Source organism: Pseudochaenichthys georgianus, chromosome 6 (genome assembly GCF_902827115.2).
Source record: "Pseudochaenichthys georgianus chromosome 6, fPseGeo1.2, whole genome shotgun sequence".
In the NCBI taxonomy this organism is placed as follows: Eukaryota; Metazoa; Chordata; class Actinopteri; order Perciformes; family Channichthyidae; genus Pseudochaenichthys; species Pseudochaenichthys georgianus.
This window is the reverse complement of record NC_047508.1, coordinates 32,944,251-32,962,245: the sequence shown is the minus strand read 5'-3', so window position 1 is coordinate 32,962,245 and position 17,995 is coordinate 32,944,251. Positions and strand designations below refer to the sequence as shown.

General features: G+C 43.5%; 1 protein-coding gene across 8 annotated transcripts in view; it reads right to left on the bottom strand.

Moving 5' to 3' along the window:
* Positions 1–349: 349 nt before the first annotated feature.
* LOC117447923 (pleckstrin homology domain-containing family A member 5-like) overlaps positions 350–17,995 on the bottom strand; it is a 79,126-nt gene continuing 61,480 nt past the window's right edge. For 2 of the 8 annotated variants that reach the window (XM_034084930.2, XM_034084937.2), the window contains 19 exons: positions 16,790–17,270; positions 16,224–16,307; positions 15,419–15,538; positions 14,420–14,473; positions 13,482–13,562; positions 10,534–10,596; positions 10,368–10,448; positions 9,451–9,600; positions 9,245–9,346; positions 8,508–8,663; positions 7,790–7,936; positions 7,179–7,296; positions 6,308–6,423; positions 4,757–4,966; positions 4,498–4,659; positions 3,904–4,037; positions 2,708–2,850; positions 2,321–2,417; positions 350–1,415 (listed from right to left, as the gene is read on the bottom strand). In XM_034084930.2, coding sequence (XP_033940821.1) covers positions 2,329–2,417; positions 2,708–2,850; positions 3,904–4,037; positions 4,498–4,659; positions 4,757–4,966; positions 6,308–6,423; positions 7,179–7,296; positions 7,790–7,936; positions 8,508–8,663; positions 9,245–9,346; positions 9,451–9,600; positions 10,368–10,448; positions 10,534–10,596; positions 13,482–13,562; positions 14,420–14,473; positions 15,419–15,538; positions 16,224–16,307; positions 16,790–17,270 — 2,491 coding nt within the window. In that variant the 3' untranslated portion in view covers positions 350–1,415; positions 2,321–2,328. The remainder of the gene's footprint in view (positions 1,416–2,320; positions 2,418–2,707; positions 2,851–3,903; positions 4,038–4,497; positions 4,660–4,756; positions 4,967–6,307; positions 6,424–7,178; positions 7,297–7,789; positions 7,937–8,507; positions 8,664–9,244; positions 9,347–9,450; positions 9,601–10,367; positions 10,449–10,533; positions 10,597–13,481; positions 13,563–14,419; positions 14,474–15,418; positions 15,539–16,223; positions 16,308–16,789; positions 17,271–17,995) is intronic. The other 6 variants (XM_034084931.2, XM_034084932.2, XM_034084934.2 and 3 more) reach the window with 6 other exon arrangements.

The window sequence follows — 17,995 nt, the reverse complement described above, 5'->3', positions numbered from 1 at the left end:
GCTTTCTCCTCTCAATGTACCCCACAAATGACCAATTAATTATTTGTGAGTAAACTGATTATTTCAGTTCTTAATCTATTAGAGCATAACATTCTGGTAATAACAGAGACCTTGCAACTTGAATCTAGGATACATTTGTTATAATGTCTACATTAATGTAGTCCTGTTGTGAGCAAATCAAGAGTTATGTTAAAAGACAAAGCTGAAAAAGACTAACTTTACATGAGTCGGTTCTCAGCATTTTTTTTTTTTTTTTTTTTTTAATTTGATTTATATGATAGTCATTCTCATAGTAGCTTTATTCTCAGCTTGTCCACTACAGGTGTGGTAAATAACAAAATGCAACCGCTTGTTAAGAACAGCAACATTTATTTAACATGATATAAAACAGATGGAATATGAACATTTTCAAATCAAATCTAGTCCGTAACCATATGTTGGATACATCTTTCCATCCTGCTATACCATGTACATTATATACATAGTGAACCTCTGATAATTACACTTTGTACACACACACAAAAAGAAATCCTCGATCCACAAACGTTTTCTCTTTATTGCTTTTCAGATGTGCTAATCTTTTTTTTTAGTTCCAAGACTTCAAACCAACATGTCATAAAATCGAACCAAACTGGTATTTCCTTCTCTCAGTTTAAATATATCTCTCAGCAATAAAAAAAAAAGACAGTATAGTGTGACTTAAACATTCACATACTCGTCGGCAACAACGCGACAGGGACTGCAGAAAATCCCTTTTTAAATAATTACAACCCAGAAACAGGAAAACTACAATTAATCTTTGTCTGTAGCAATAAAGTGGCTCCTCCTTTCATTATAATGGAGGGATCTACATCTCTTATAAAGTCATCTTTAGTATCAACAAATGTTCTTTACAATAAACGGATAAATATGAATGGTTGGGTAATGACCGATGTTTGCAAAACAAACTGCGTGACTTATAAAAGATGGAAATGAGCTAAAATTATGTGTTTTGAAACCTTGTAGGACAGGTGGCGAAACATGAATGAAAAATGTGGCCTAAACACTTTTTTCACAGGCCTCATATATACACAGACGGCCCTTTCCAAACAAGAACCTAATAAAACCATATAAATAATAAAAACAACAACAACAACCGTAAAAGCATTGTAAAAACTAAAAATGGAACTGCAACAAGAACAGAATCACAGCCGTCCTGTGTGGCGCCCAAAAAAGGCTAAATAACAGAGAAAATGTCACAGAGAAAATGTTGTTGGTGGCTTGAGACGTCACAGTGAGCATACAGAAGTCCAGAGTGGGCAGTTTCTCTCTCTGCAGGCTGGGGCCTTGTGCTGATGGGGAAGTCTTCAGGGATCTGTTACACCTCCACTGCTGTTTCCTTCATGTGTATGTTCTCACTGAGGCCAGGGCCTGTGCTGCAGATAGAGAAGGGGACATTTTAAACAAGGGAAAAGGTTATATTATGCCCAAAATGTAACACTAGATACTACTTCTCATCGAGATTCTGGTTTTCTTCACTAATATCTTTACTAATACTACACCACTGTATATATTGTGAAATACAGCATTTACACATTTATTATTGTTATATATGAAAGTAAAATGTGCACATTTCTACTTAACTTCTTACATTGATATACATATTTGTATTCTAATCTTTTTTTGACACATTTTGACTTTAACTTCTTATTTTTATTTAAATATTTTATTTTCAAAAAAGGAGCAAACCTTATTTCCCCATGGGATATAGAAAGTATTCTGACTCTGATTCTAATCTGTTATGCCTATAAAGTTGAGTTTCTGTTGGCATTGTCGTAAAGGTGTTAATTGAGTTATATATTTACGCACTGCGGTTATAATTAGTACCAGAATGCGTTAATGAGATGTTTTTATAATATCCTTGCCAGCACTAGACATAATTGAATCCAGACATTCCAATCTTCAACAGAAATTGCTCATTATAAAGTTAAAAGGTAGAATTTATAGCCGAGCTGTGCTTTAAATTGGATTGGGTTGTAAAGTGGCCACTGATTGTATATGATTGTCGTTTGAGTCTCATTACTGTATATAACAAGAAATGGTGTTAAATGTAAAAAACAAGGCCCCAACGGATACATCGAGTTGAGTGATGTACACGGGAACAATTAAGGACAAATGGATTTTTCCTCAACAACACATCACAACGGTTCCCCCTCTTTAGATGTTCCTACAATTCATCATCAATCCCATTATTCTCCCATGCTCCCCAAAGACAACAATGAAACACTGAGAACACTTTAGATTTGTGAGTAAGGACAAAACAGGTTGATGAAGGCCTTACTGGAGCCACTACACACACACGAAGTGAGAGCCATCAGTGAGTTGGGGTGTGTTAGGAGACTGTGGTAGGGATGGGGATGAGGGCGACAGGCTTTTCACTGCAAGGAAACAGAGCAACATGTGGAACAGGCAGGCACACACACACACACACACACACACAATGACAACATAACATCAGTAGCTCAATGGCCAAACACAACAAACAATGAAGAGCTATTTATAATACAGTGATAAATGACTGAACCCATGCACAATGGAAGCAGCTGCAGTTTAATAATCCCCGATGAAAAGTAGTGATCTCTGCGAGCAGGCTGACGCTTGCTTTTGTTTCATCACATGCATTACTCTCATAAACCCCCCCCCCCCCACATTCTCTCTAGAGATGTACCTGCTACCAGCTTGCTGCGTTTGGAGGCCTCTGCTGCCAGCTCGTAGGAGATATTAATCATCTTCTCTTTCTCCTGCGCTGTCACCTCCATTTCAGTCTCCTCCTCGGGGCTCAGAGCCAAGCTAGGCAGCACATTCTGCATACTGGGAACACACACACACACACACACACACACACACACACACACACACACACACACACACACACACACACACACACACACACACACACACACACACACACACACACACACACACACACACACACACACACACACACACACACACACACACACACACACACACACACACACACACACACACACACACACACACACACACACACACACACACACACACACACACACACACACACACACACACACACACACACACACACACACACACACACACACACACACACACACAGAGATTGGTCTCTAAAATATAGAATTAGAATTGGGAGGGATGAAACGCTCTAATGGTCACACATGCAGAGCACACAGTGAAATGTGTTCTCTGCATTTAACCCATCCTAGTACCAGGAGTCTAGCACTAGGAGCAGTGGGCAGCTATTATACAGCGCCCGGGGAGCAATGGGAGTGAGGGGGGAAGGGGGGTGTCCGGTGCCTTGCTCAAGGGCACCACGGCAGGGCAGGAGGTGAACTGGGACCTCTCCAAGTAAGTAGCAGTCCACACTCCATATTTGAGGTCTGGTCTGGGACTTGAACCGGCGACCCTGCAGCCCCCAGTCCAAGCCCCTACTGACTGAGCCACTGCCGCCAGACACAGTTTACAGCTTTGACTAACATCGTTTCGGGAAATAACACCCTTACCCCAGGACAGAAGGGCGCTCTCTTTTAAATCAATTCAAGAGGGCTGACATTTAGATGAAAATGTCACTGTGGCTCAGAGCTTTTTCCCAACATCTGAGCCACTGACCTGCATGGGAGGAGCATCATGGCCTCTTTTGAGCCCTCCATGGGGAGTTCTCGCTATGACCACAAACTTACCCCTCACTTCTAAAGAGGGATTTCATGCCTGACCTCAGCTGGGAAATATCAGTGCCCATCTGCAAAGCTAGTCCTTTGTCCGAATATCCTTAACATGTTATATTGTTAACATCAAAGCTCTGAGAGGCCCGGTCCTTGCTTGTAAATGGTGATCAGCTCAGACAGATCATGACGATGGCTTTACCTGTTTTTGGCAATGAGGGCTTTGATGCGATCAACTTTCCTCTGCTTATCAGCCTCCTGCTCCGGGCTCAGAGGCTCCTCGGGGTCCGACTCCACGTAGCGCTCAGGAATCAGCACTTTGTCCGGCACTGAAAGCTGGAGGAACACAACACAGAGAACAATTCATACAACACACCTCAGACAAATGAATGCCGATCAGAAAATGACATGACTATACAAATATCAGATGCTCGTCAGTATCAGGACAGAGAGGAGGCGGCTCCACATTTTGGATGTCGAATGACAAAATGGAGCATCACTGAAGGCTTTGTCCTAGAGCAAGTAATGCTTAATGCAAGACATTCTGCTGCATGCAGACATCAGATGGGAACAAGCTGTAAGGAGTTTATTTATGTAATCCGGAGAAAGGGCATGCACCAAAGGGCATGGACAACATCGAGAAACACCTGAAAATCAAGTGTATTACATAGTTGAAAGATATTAGAATATCCGTGAATATATATAGTGTTATGCATATCCCTTTTGAGAGATATCCTGCCTGCAGGGTTTTGCCACTTCCTCTCGATGAGTAAGACAGCCAACTGCTGTGCCTCACCTCCCGGTCCATATTTAAGTGGTCCGCCTGCGAGGCTTCTTTGAGACGGGCGATCTCCTCGGCCGGGGTCTCCTGCTCTAGCACCAGCTCCTGCTGCCTCATGGAGGCCTCCAGCGCCTCGATGTCAAAGCTCATCACATCCTCTCTACGCCTCTGTTGTGACTGGAAGAGACGGGACAGAAATGCAGAGGGATTGAGTCACCTGGTTTCAGCAGTAGATATACTCTGAACTTGTGCAAGTGCAGAAGTCTCCCTCTACCTGCGTGCTGCGAGAATGGTTCTCTTTAGTGAAAGAGTGACTGCGAGTGGGCTCCTGGCTGCCCCCCCTGATGTGGTGGCCTTTCTTTTTCCCCCGGAGGGTCCCCTGCTGGTGGCGGCGGATCCTCTCCAGCTGCTCCTCCACGCTCATCCTGGGCCGGCCGCTCTCCCCTGCAGACAGCTGCTGCTCCAACGCGCTGTGAGGACGCTCCTGTTAGCCAGAGGGGACAGCCATACACACATGCACACCACAGAGGGACACAAACAACACAATAAATAGAAGTTAATAACACTGGAGCACGCTTAGAGACAAATAGGGGATTTTTTTACACAAAGCCACAGTTTGGGTGTGTAACTAAGTAGCGTCATACTGCGGTCGGTCAGATCTCATAATGCTTCTGCAGTGCATACAAAGTGTTGTTGAAAACAGTTTGAATGTGAGTAGTTGCAATTTCTCAGTCAATAGAAGAGAACAAACATGTTGCTTCTTTAAACAAGAAGTCAGTATTGACCTACACACACACACACACACACACACACACACACACACACACACACACACACACACACACACACACACACACACACACACACACACACACACACACACACACACACACACACACACACACACACACACACACACACACACACACACACACACACACACACACACACACACACACACACACACACACACACACACACACACACACACACACACACACGGCTGTTAATGCCTAAGTAGAAGAGGCTGATGATGGTTAGTGAAGTGAAGAGAAGCTGTACACTCTCAGGTTCGTGCCATGCTGGAGGCTCTGGCTGATCTGGATTCAGTCCAGAGCCCGGGGACGCAGCCTCCACTGCCCAGATTGTTCAAGAGGCTGCTATCCAAGTGAACTGTGAAGGCCTGTGACACACTCCCTTTCAACTGCAAGCTATATGGCCTGCAGTTATGACTTCAGTATTGTATGTGTGCGCAGCTGACCTTCTACACAGTTCTTATAGGTTCATTTATACTATACGTCCATCCACAATACTTCCAAACACATACAGACGCTCTGAAAAGAGGACACACCCTGCAGTGCGGTGCAGTAATGACATGGTAGGTATATTTAGGTTGATGGTGTTTGAGGCTGGAAACTGTATAAACCAAGCTTGGCATCCATTTCATGAGCGGCTGGTTTTAGGGGCATGAGTCACACCATGGTCACGTGATGAGCGGCCTATTCTGCCACATGCTAACTTTCAACCAAGAGTTTAATAACCAAAGCAACCAATTAGGAGGGGAGTAATTGCATTTTAAGTGGAGGCCAGTTTACAGCTTACAATGATAACATAACAAGACACGAAAACAAGGGCAAACATCAATAATTACTGCTTCTCCACTAGTTAAAGACAAAGATGGTTTTTCATCGAGGAAAATAAGTGCTAGACAGTTTAGCCCTTTTTAGATTTGAAAGTTAAGTTAAAACAACAGACTTCAATATGTGTCAGCGTACAAAGTTTAAAAACGTTCTTAAAAACAATGTACACTTTCTAACAAACTCACCGTCCTGGGGTCCGGCCTCTTGCTCTTCCTTAAGGTGACATATGAATGTATTGAAGAAGATTCAGTCACCGGAGATCTGGTCCTGGGTGGGACGATTCCCACCGGGTAGGACACCCCTAGCAGGTAAAGTCAGTGATCAGAATGGTTCAACGAGAAAGCATTTGCTCATCAAAACAGTGCTTTGATGAGTATGGTATAGTTTAGGTAAAACAATGTTAATGTAAAAACTGAGTTTGAATAACGTGAAAAAAGCAGTATCAGGGTTCTCACAAATCTGTCCTTCAGTACGGTCTCCTCACAATTACAGAATTTCCCGCGGCATTTGCAGCATCGGCAGATTGCTAATATTGATTGTGCGTCGGTGTGGAACAAGAGAAGAGCTACAGTGTAATCATTCAACTTCAGAACTGCTGCATTACGCTGCGTCAGCTGTTTTAACCCCCTTTCACAGAAAATATAAAGTACTCTAAGGTTTTAACAGTCGACTTATATTGTATTAAGTCAATGATCCCAGCACTGATATTCAAACCCGAGCAGTATTTTGGATTTACACCGTGTACATAGACCCAGACAAATGGCTGGCTCTGGGTAAATGCCACTGTATCTACGGTAACCCCTGCACGCCAAGTTAGGGTTGCCATGAGATTTACTTTGTGATGTCCTGGCCAAGCTTAATGCTTTGGAGAAGGCTGACATTGTATTTATACTCTGTGTCAGAGATGCCTGAGTGAATACCATGGTAACCATCATGAGGTCACACAGTAATCATTTAATCGGCTAATTGAGATTTTGTTAGTGTAAATACAATTTATAATTGTATAGAAAACTGCAATTATCAGTATTTTGCGTCATAGTACTTGGCAGAATGTACCTTTGTTTCCAGAATGTTCTCTATCAGCGTGCTCAGATCGGTCCTCTCCATTGCTCTCATCCACCTCCGCCACTGTGGTGAGTTCAGGTTCACTTTTATACAGCCTGTAGTCCGGGCCCTGCCATTGGAAAGAAAGACCAAGTTCAACACGCTGGGACTTCACATTTGATTCCAAAGTGATCTATAAAACATTTTCTATTGCAGAATGATATCAAAGGCTGCGGAAAAAACACATCCTTTTGTACAAAAGGATGTGTTTTTACAGACTGGGCCATCTAGACGAATACAATGTTGACAGCTTTTTTTACAGCCAAAAGAAAAAGGGAGGCAGCAGTCAGACATGGCCCAGTTTGCAACAAAGGACAGAACACAGAAAAAAATCACTACTTTTCCACTCAGACACATAAAAAAGGAAGACAAGAAGGCAACTCAATTGAAATAAATAAATGATGGAGGTATGGCGTCAAGAAAAAAAAAGGGGGTATGATACAACCAAAAGAAACTCAAAAACCATGATATGTCTGTCAAAATGAAAGAGGAACCATCACAGCGAGCAGCGACGTGTGATGACATGGAAGAGGGCGGGGTCAACCAAAGGTCACCAAGCTTACGCTGTGCGTGCCATTCCTGTGATTGGCCTTCCTGTCCTCCGGTCGGTGCAGGGTTGAAGGACGCACACCAGTATGAGAGGGCATGTTGGGGGGTTTGGGCTCATAGGACTGGGGTAGGGGTGGCCGTGGGGGCACCGAGTCCTCCTCCTGGGGGATTATACATGGCATGACAGGACAGGGAGATGTGACACATGGCGCCACCACGCACGGCTCAGGGCAACCAGCATCTGGTGCTGAGCGGTTCTGGCCCAAGGGGCGGGCAAAACAGATGATACGCCGGAGAGATGCTGCTGCCGCGTGACTGACACATCCAATCAGATACCAGCACTCAGACTGCCATGAGCCGGGCTGGCAGTTTGAGGACTCATCTTAAGTTGGTCATCAGCAACACAACTACAGCAGATCAGGGTAAAGCGAGCTGAAGGGCTGCAACTTCAGATTAGTTTTAGGATTTATTCTATTTTCCTCATTTAATAGATTTGGTGTCTGGTCAATAACATGTTGGAAAATAGCAAGAATTCCCTTATGTTGGCGTCTTGTGAGACAAACAGTTCAAAACCCCAAGTTATTCAGATTACAATCATACAAAACAGAGAAAATGGTCACATGTGAGGGACTGGAACCAGACATACATGATTATCAACATTATGAAATCCCTTATTGCTTCAGTGCTCAATGACTGTATGAACATGAATATCGTCTGTTACTGTTGGCTCACCTCATTTTTGTGCTTGCTGAAGTTGTTATTGGACCCGTACAAGTTCATACCCTCAGCATTTCTCTGAGCTCTATGTTTGCCGAGGGCCTCCATCACATCTTGTATCCTCCACAGCTCTTTCTGGATGCTCACATGCTGCTGGCTGGGAGGCTCCGTCTGGGTGCGCACAGGAAACACACATGTTCACAAATCGCCTGATTAAACCAGATGATTGCATTTGATTTTCCTGGACAGTCACAGGGAAAGAGATGTGTGATTATGTTCTGCTTGCTGATGACAGGTTTGTCTGAGAGTGAAGGGCACTGAGGATGAGGATGTCTCTCTGACTTCTATACACTGAATGACTGTAGCATCGGCTCTGACTCAGGCTCAACCAGGAATAACTGCTGTTCTCCGTCTCGACACTTCTCCCATGATGAAGGACAAGATAACAGACAGAATTAGTTAGGAGCCGCTCCATCATCGCTACAGTCATCAATCACTCCCTGTGGAGCTTTGATCTCTCCGATACCTCCCACCACACAGCAGCGAAGGGCTGTGGAGCATAGAAATCTACTTTTTTCCCCAAAGTCAAAGAAAGTGTTTACAAAAAGGATGACTGCGTGTTCAAGGGAATCTGCCACATTTTCAGATTTCTTTGAAGCTTTCGCGGAATATACTCCAACCAAAATGTGACTATGAAATAATGACAGTGTGAGACAGCACAAGCAGAGCTTCGGTCTCAAGAATGAACCTACCTGAGGGCTTCCCAGGGCTTCAAGCTGCTCCAGGAGGTTGTTGTTAGCCAGAGTGACATCTGCTTCCATCTTATCATTATCCCTCCACGACCGCTCCAACTCCTGGAGAGATACACTTTGTGAATGACAATATCCACAACAAAACCTCCAGTCTTTCAAGCCCCCTTAAAGAAAGAGCCTGAGTGTGTGTGCACGTCATGACTCACTGCTGTGATTCTGGAGAGCTCTCTGCAGGTGCTGAGCAGGCCGCTCTGCAACAGGTCTCTCTGCTGGATGACGCTCTGCAGGCCGGACGGGTTCTCAGTGGCCATCTCTATCTCCTGGCTGGCTGAGAGCAGTGCAGTCTCCAGGGTGTGCTGAAGAGAGAGAGAGAGAGAGAGAGAGAGAGAGAGACACACACACACACACACACACAGCATGAGCATGGAACGCATCACTGTAACCTTTAAGAGCAGCTTTAGTCATAATGGATGATTTAAGACTCGTGTCTTTAGCTCTTATACATCTTGCAAAGGTAATACATAACAAATAATGGCCGCAAGTAATTTATTTCCTTTATTGTTAAAACTGTGGATTGTTCTTTTGAGATGTTTCCACTATTACCACTTTTTTTTAACCTGACATTTGCGATCTTAATTAAATAATGAAAGTTACGTTTCGTGATCTGCGCGGTTGGGATGCTGTCGTGGTAACAACATAGGTTCTTGCAGAACTCCAAATCGACTATGTTTCATGCTAGATTTCACACTGTATTCATTCCTTTGATCAGCAGTATTATCTGTGTATGCAGTTCAAAAGGTCTGCTGACAATATAAGGTCCGATTTCTTCAATATAAAAAGTCCCTGAAATCCTTTGCAGGTCAAACGACTCTTTGAAGTGGATGCCAGCAGCTAGGCTATAGTTATGCATTATAACAGATGCACAATCCTTTTGTTGTGTCTCTCTCTCTCTCTCTCTCTCAGTGTTGTGCATAACAATGTACCATGAGCTAGTCCTATCATTTAACAGAGCATAAACTGTGTATTCTTTTCAGTTTATTTGTTCTACTTGGCACCAGACTAAGTAAGCCTTTCAAACTGTTTTTGAGAATGAAATGAAGATAGATGTGCAGTGTTGGGTCACCTTCTCTCTGTACAGCTGCTGAAGTTTGTCCTCCTGTGTCTGCACCAATTTGTCCTGCTCACACAACCTGCTGAGTTTGGTCTATAGAGAGAAACAAACAGACACGTGAGCCATCTTGTGTGGCTGAGTGGAACATTACGTCATGAGAGCAAAAGGCAGAACTTACATCAATGTCCACCTCTTCTGGCATATGTGTATATGCACGCTCCCTGTAGTCTTCTGGACTTAACTGTGAAGACGGACAAGATATTAGACAGAGACACCAAATATGCACATACACATTAGAATCTGGAGATCTAATGCAGTGTCGTGATAGGCTCTGCCACTGAGCCGCGGTGGGGTTTGTCCTCGAGTAGAAACTCAGATTTCACAGAACCGTCTAAGTTAGAAAGCATCAGTGGGAGAGCGGCCAGTCTAAACACAGGCTCCTCTCTGATGAGTCGGGGCCCTCGAGTTTCATCACCCACAATTGTTTGTCTCCATCAGCACAAAGCAGTGGTCTCTTTATTGGAAATGCAAGAGGAAAGCATGTCAAACCATCTCGCTAACTAAACTCTAGAGCCAGCACATAAGCTGCATCCATCAACTGTGCTTTCTCCAGCACAAGCTCTGTCTGCAGCTAATTGGTCTAAGGAATCCGCCTGACTCAACTGAGTTATGTTGTGTTATGTGTTAAAATAAGCCCAAAACAACTGAAGTAATCACAGCTAATCTTAAGAGTTGTTTTAGTATAGTAGTAATGCTACTGACCATTTGTTATAGCCATAAAGGTACTTTAATTCAGGCTAAAATCCAGACAAGCAGTTCAATGTCTGCATTGAGATGCTACTACACTATACTTTACAACGCCTATATTAGATATACTATGAAAGAATGATGTCAACATATATCAAGCTATAAAAACAAGTAATGAAAGTAAACCTCATCCTCTGCTCCCCTGACTCAGAACAGTCACAGTGCTCAAACGGGAAATAAATTAAACTGCATTGGATCCCACGTTTCAGAAAATCACATAATGCTACATTGTCCATTCACTCAAACACATATGAAGTCCATACATATTAGGACAGTGACGTATTTAGTGCTGTTTTGATATTGTACGAACTTTTGATATGAAAACTACATGACTATAAGGTCAAAATACAACTTTCCTTTACATCAGCATTGACTCTCCCAAAAAGTATATAATGCTGATTTGAATCCTCTGTAGTCAATGACTGGCTGAGTTACACACTTTATATCTTCCTCAGACCCTCTGCTAGGCCTGGACTCAAACCATCTTCTCTTATTGCCAATTTGTTGTCGTTATCTTTGCTTTAAGTTTTAAGCAAGTCAAGCAAGTTCTTTACCCTGGACTAAACCCCATACAAGCTAAGAGTCTGCACTTTAACTTCATTTAAAATCCAATATGCTGGTCTGCACAAAGCAGCCAAATATTACTCACTGTCCAAATATGTGTAGCCTCAACTGTATACCAATGTTTCAGACTCACACCTGCACTCTCACACACACACACACACACACACACACACACACACACACACTTCTCTCAACACCTTTTTCCTCGGCTGAAGCACACGGTACAGTTAAAGCAGGGGGGGACCTGAGCACCACATGGCATTCCACACAGAGCATGCAGACTCTGCCACAGTGCGGGGGCTTCACTGTGGGGTTGTGTGGTGTGGATTACGAGTGGCATGTGGGGGAGGAGGAGACAGACAGACTTCTGACAGCTGAACAGGTGGGAATGCAGCTGCTGTCGGGCCGATATGCTCATGAATGGGGAGGGGGTGGGTGGGAACAGTCTTCAGCGACACTTTTACACCTCAGGAGGCGGTCACAAAAGTGGCAAAGTGATGTCATAGTCATCGTCACACACAAGCTGGTTCTCTTTATCCTCTCCACCAGCAGAGCAACACGGGGGGGGGGAATGCAGACACGTAGGAAGAAAGAGAGGTTACCTAGGAAACATTAACACTCACTGACCATTTGAGGTATGAAGTTTAATACATAACTCTTGCTGTGTATTCAGTTATCTGCTTATGCTATATAACCTGTGCATTATTAACTGTGCAGTGCTCATGTCGCTTAGGATCATTACTGTTTCAAACAATAATCTGATTTTAATCATACATATAATCATAAACACCACAACACCACTGTATGAACTGTAAAATACACATGTATGCATACAAATGTTGTTATTTGTAGTACAATGTGCATTTTTTTGTTAAAATTATTTGGCTTATTTAAATATTTGTATCCATACACTATTTTTATTTGTGATTGTTTTTCGACTTTGATTACAATTTTATTTTATCTTTAAATGTTTTTCTAAAAGAAGCAATCGTCACAAAACTCAATGTCCCCACCAGGATAACTGAAGTAGTCCGAGTGTGAAATGTTTAAAGTAGCACTGGTTGACTCAAAATCAATTCTAAAGCGTTACATCGTTTTACTGTGAACTATTATGGTGGGAAACATGCAATTACTTTATTGCACTTAATTATGACCTAAACCAAACCCTCCAATTTCCACAGCACGATGTAGCATTTGGTCATCCACTGGACTGAGTATTGACATGTCTGACAACACTGCATTAGAGTCACCCTGTTACACCTAGGTGTCCCTTCTCATGAGAGGGAGAGCATTCTGCAAAGGGTTATGAGAAATCACACACTAACCTTCACTGGTTAGAGCACGAGACAAGGCAACACGAGTAAAGTCTAAAGGGTGCAACCACGGCTTTAGATTTAGGACAGTCCCAAAGCTAGCTGGTGTTTTCTTGTAGCAACTTTTAGAGTGAACTTTATCCGGCCCTTACACACACACTTCACAAAGAGAGTGAGGAAGGGATGTAACTGAACAGTGAAGCACGAACCATACAACTCTTTTACAAGTCATGTCACAATTGGCATGACTTCTCATAACAGGAGGAGAACATTTAAAAGCAATGGATGAAGAGGTGTTTGTGATACAAACGATACAGGGAGACCAGTCTCAAGATGCCATGATGGGGACTTGGACACCGGAGGAGGAGAATTGCAAACACCGAAATAACAACAGAGACCAGTGAGGAGAAGGAGGCGGAGCAACGCCTTCGGCTGGCCTTACGTGCTGGTAAAGTTGAGGTCTTGGGGCAGAGTTCTCAATCAAAGTGTGAGTCATGGCGATTAAAGGGTCATTTTCCTTCATCTAGTCCAGTGTGGAGAGGAGCGAGACAGCAAGTGTCAGTTTATAGCAGTGCTTCACTTCAAAGAAAACACTGACAAGCGACAGTATGAAATAAAAACCTCGATAGCTCTCATGATCACGAATAAGACTCAAACAGGGATGAATAGAGTAACGAGAAGCAGACAGAGACACTTTCAGGAAGACACTTTAGTGCAAAGACGCCATGGGAGGCTCCTGTTGAGCTTTGATGTACTATAATGATACACCAATAGAGAGGCACTGGTGTTGCAATGCATGTGGCTGGAGATGGTAACCGTTTTGTATTCTGGTTTATTTTCATACACAATTCTCAATTGTTGCAGAAATGTAGTTAGCTCTTGTTCTGTAGATATGAGAAGTGTATCTTGGCTGCTGTGTACTACTATATGTTGCATTTGTAATTACTCAAATGTTTGAAGAACTTCAGAGCTATAAAAACGATAGATTACATTTATTTGCATATACTTAAAATATCAATGATACACATCTGCAAACAATACAGAATAGAGTAATATCCAGATATTCAGTAAATATATCTGACAGTGAGTTTAGGATATATATGAAGACTTCATGATGGATGATTTTGCTTTGTAGTGATTGGCATTGCAAACCAGCTTAAGCTCTAACTGATGTGGTGTGCGACATCGGTCCATGCATTGTAGTGAAACATGAACACTGATCCATTGGGATAAAAATACCAAATATACGTATCAAATCAAACTAATGGTACATCTGTTGGACATCACAAAAGGACTTTTCAGCAGACAGTACTGATTTATATAATAAGAGCAGTTGAATGACAGAGGGAGACAGGGCCATGCGGTCATGCATTACCCCACCTGATTGTCCAAATACATGAGGTTCCTTTGGAGGTGATGCGAGAGAATGTCGTTCTAACGCCAGCAGCAAAAAAGAGAAAATACAAGGCAACAGGAAAGTGAGAGCACACACACACACACACACACACACACACACACACACACACACACACACACACACACACACACACACACACACACACACACACACACACACACACACACACACACACACACACACACACACACACACACACACACACACACACACACACACACACACACACACACACACACACACACACACACAAAGGGCCAGTCAAGGTGGAGAGATAAGGTCAGGGAGCAGCTGAGCTATATACAGTAGGAGGGTTCTATAGGAAATGAAAGACTAGAGCTTCATAAGAACCACATAGCAATGTGCACACTTGACCAAATGCAAAGAAAGCTATGAGCTGAAGTTAGAATTTGCATAATTGACCTCGTCATTATGCCACTAAAGGACATAAGTTAAGGCAACACTAGGCTATACTGGTATAAGGAGGCATAAGTATGTTAACCTCAGGCCTGGTTGACCTACACCAGGAACAGAATCTGTACTCTGACGTCGAAGAAGAGACTTCACATGAAGATCTACTTCAGTGGACCTAAACTCCTTAGCCCTTCCCTCTTGACGTTTCATCATCTGTTAAACATCTGTCTGCACTATTCGGGGAAGTTAAATGATTCAATCAACTGCTCTTCCAATTTGAAATGGATCAAATATAATGATCGGGTAACGCCGGTATAGAGCCAGATGCTGTTGGATGCAAACAGCGGATCCCTAATTATGATGAAGATCCAGAGTTTGGTTCTTATGGAGAAAATGCTTACTGCAGCAACTTTTCTCATTAGGTCAGCCATGTGTGAAGACCAACAAAAAATCCTCTTGACCGAGATGGATAATGGAGGTGGTTAAAGATGGCATTCACACCACACGCTGACACACAAAGCCTGCAGGAGCATCTCTGGGGGCCTGACCTTTGGGTTGTTGCCATCCATGTTTAGTTGCATAAGCTGTGCTACAGTGTGCTCCCGGATACTGTTTAGCTCTGCCTGCTGCCGCCGCAGCTTTATGAGCAGCAGAGTCAGTTCCTCAGGCTGCAAGGGAGGGAGGGAGGGAAATACAGCCACAATGAAACAGGAACACACCCCAAGGGGAGAGGGAAGGAGAGAACACACCAGGACAGGAGATTTAGAGGTGTCAGGCTCCCAACAGGTGAACAGTCCATAAATCTAAGTATTGAGTTTGTCATGCAGTTTAGTACCATGAGATTATCCAAGGTGCAATCGCAGTCAGCAGCATGCACATTCAACACGTCCACTCCAGACAGAAGAGCGGTTTAGCATGCATTACAGAACGCAGTTCACACTTTAGCAGCTCCATGAGGACATGGCACTGTGGAGCGCCTTGACATCAATTCCTGATCTGGCTTAGAGAGTTGTGGCTCTGTGAGTTGTGGCTTAGAGTGACGGCGTTTTTAAATCTCCACTGATGTGAAGCAGAGGATACCCGAAATCCCACCACTTGGAACATACATGTACCTAAATCTGTCTCTAAAGATTCTGTCACAATGTCTTCTTGGTAGGGAAGAAAGAGAGAGAGGGAGAAAGGAAGGGCAGGGGAAGTTATACAAATAGCTGTGTCTCTGTTAGAAGTGCAATTAAACCGGAATGACTAAGTGTGCGGTCTCCGCACCTTTTCAAGCGTGAAATTACTAGGTGGTGTAATACAGAAATTCAGTTAGAAAAAAGGGATGGACACAGAACATGGGTGAGGACTTACTGTTTTGCCTTGGAGAGACTGGGCAGTGATAGGCTGGACTGGGATCCCTGCAGGCATAGACCTCCTATCAGGGGGGTAGGCATACTGCAAGACATGGTACAAAACACTATGAAATGCTTTTAATAGTCATTCACAACCACCACTGTACCATAAGCGGTATGTTTGGCCATTTAGATATTTGTCTTAGATTGATGTCATGATGAATCTAAATAGAGAAGAATGGAAGAGTACTGTATGTAAAAATAAATCAATCACTCGAAAAGCTGTGTGATACAAAGTACATGCTGTCAAGTGTTTTTAAGAAAAGATTATACTTATAATGGAAACTACAGTAAGCTGGGTGTACGGCTGATTGTTGCAGGAGAAGTTGCTTTTGCTTTCTGTCCTACAATATTTATTTTTGCTACGATCTCCTCAAACTAAATATGTGATTTTATCTCAGGGATAGTCATATCAAGAGACGATCAAATCAAATCTATAAGCAGCAGCCTAGAAGTAAAAGTGATGGATCATATCTTCGTTATGTAGGTGAACCGCCTTTAGCATGTATGTGTGCTGTAATTGACCTTGTTGGGCTGTGGTCTCTGGCGTCGGTCGATGCTCATGTCTCCTCTGTAAACGGGAGAGGACACCTCAGAGCGAGCACTGTTCATGTTGTATCTCATGGGAGAGTAGGCGCCGTGCATGGACAGGGAGCCGTGGGAGGGCGAGGGGGGGATGGAGTGGCTCGGCGCGGCGTGCTCCGACAGGTTGATCATGGTTTTGGGACTGGCCATGTTGCTGTAGAGCGCCGCCGGCGGCCTGGTGTAGGCCTGCCTCTGCTGCCACTCGAACAACTGCCACATGGTGTCGTCCCGCATGGAGCCGCGCCTGTCCCCTGGCGAGGGACCCAGGGCCTGCTCGTACAGAGATGGAGACATGCTGCAGATGCTGTCCCGCTGCGCCATGCTATTCCTGGGCATACTGCAGTAGCCATCACCATAATGAGGCATATAAGGAACCCGGTGGCTTGGCATGTTTCTAGGCAGCGTCTGGTATGACGTAATGCTGGGGAGAAAAAAACAAAACAGAAGTTGTTATGAGTTGAAATATTTAGCAGTACCTTTTGCTGACTATTTTTTATTATTATTATTATTATGATGATGTAGTGAGATAACTGCTTAGATATCTATCTATTTGTATTAGAACTTATCAACGCTCAAAGGAGATACAACAACTTAATCATAATTCAACTATTTTAGAATTAGATTTTGTGCTTTTCATAAAATATGAATTTCAGACTAATAGACTCGTAGTTGGAGGTCGATAGTCGAGATAAAGTTGTTTATTGTAACTCAGATTTGTTTTCTTCACATTACATCCTACACAACTTTGCATCTGCAAATCGCCTCTGATCTAGTCTTCAATAGGGCCGCTTCGCTCTAAAAGAAACCCCCCCCCCCCCCCCCCAAGGACCAATAAGACCTTTCCAGTGACAACAAAGCTCCTCTTCCACAGAGTCAGTGCAGCTGGCATCAAGAGACTCTGTAGCTCTGGGCTGTAAAACCCAGAAGCATTCAAACGGGCTTGAGACTTTATGGAAACTAAGGATCACTCGGGAGGACATGCACGTCATGTGACGACAAACAGGCGACAGGATGGGGTGAGAGTCAACATGCTTTTCAGAGGAACACTAACGGAGATCAGGACCAAGGACCTCGTTGTTGATTCATCCATGACAACTTTTAACATTCATGAATGGCTCAGAACAGGGATGTTTGTTTATTTCTAAA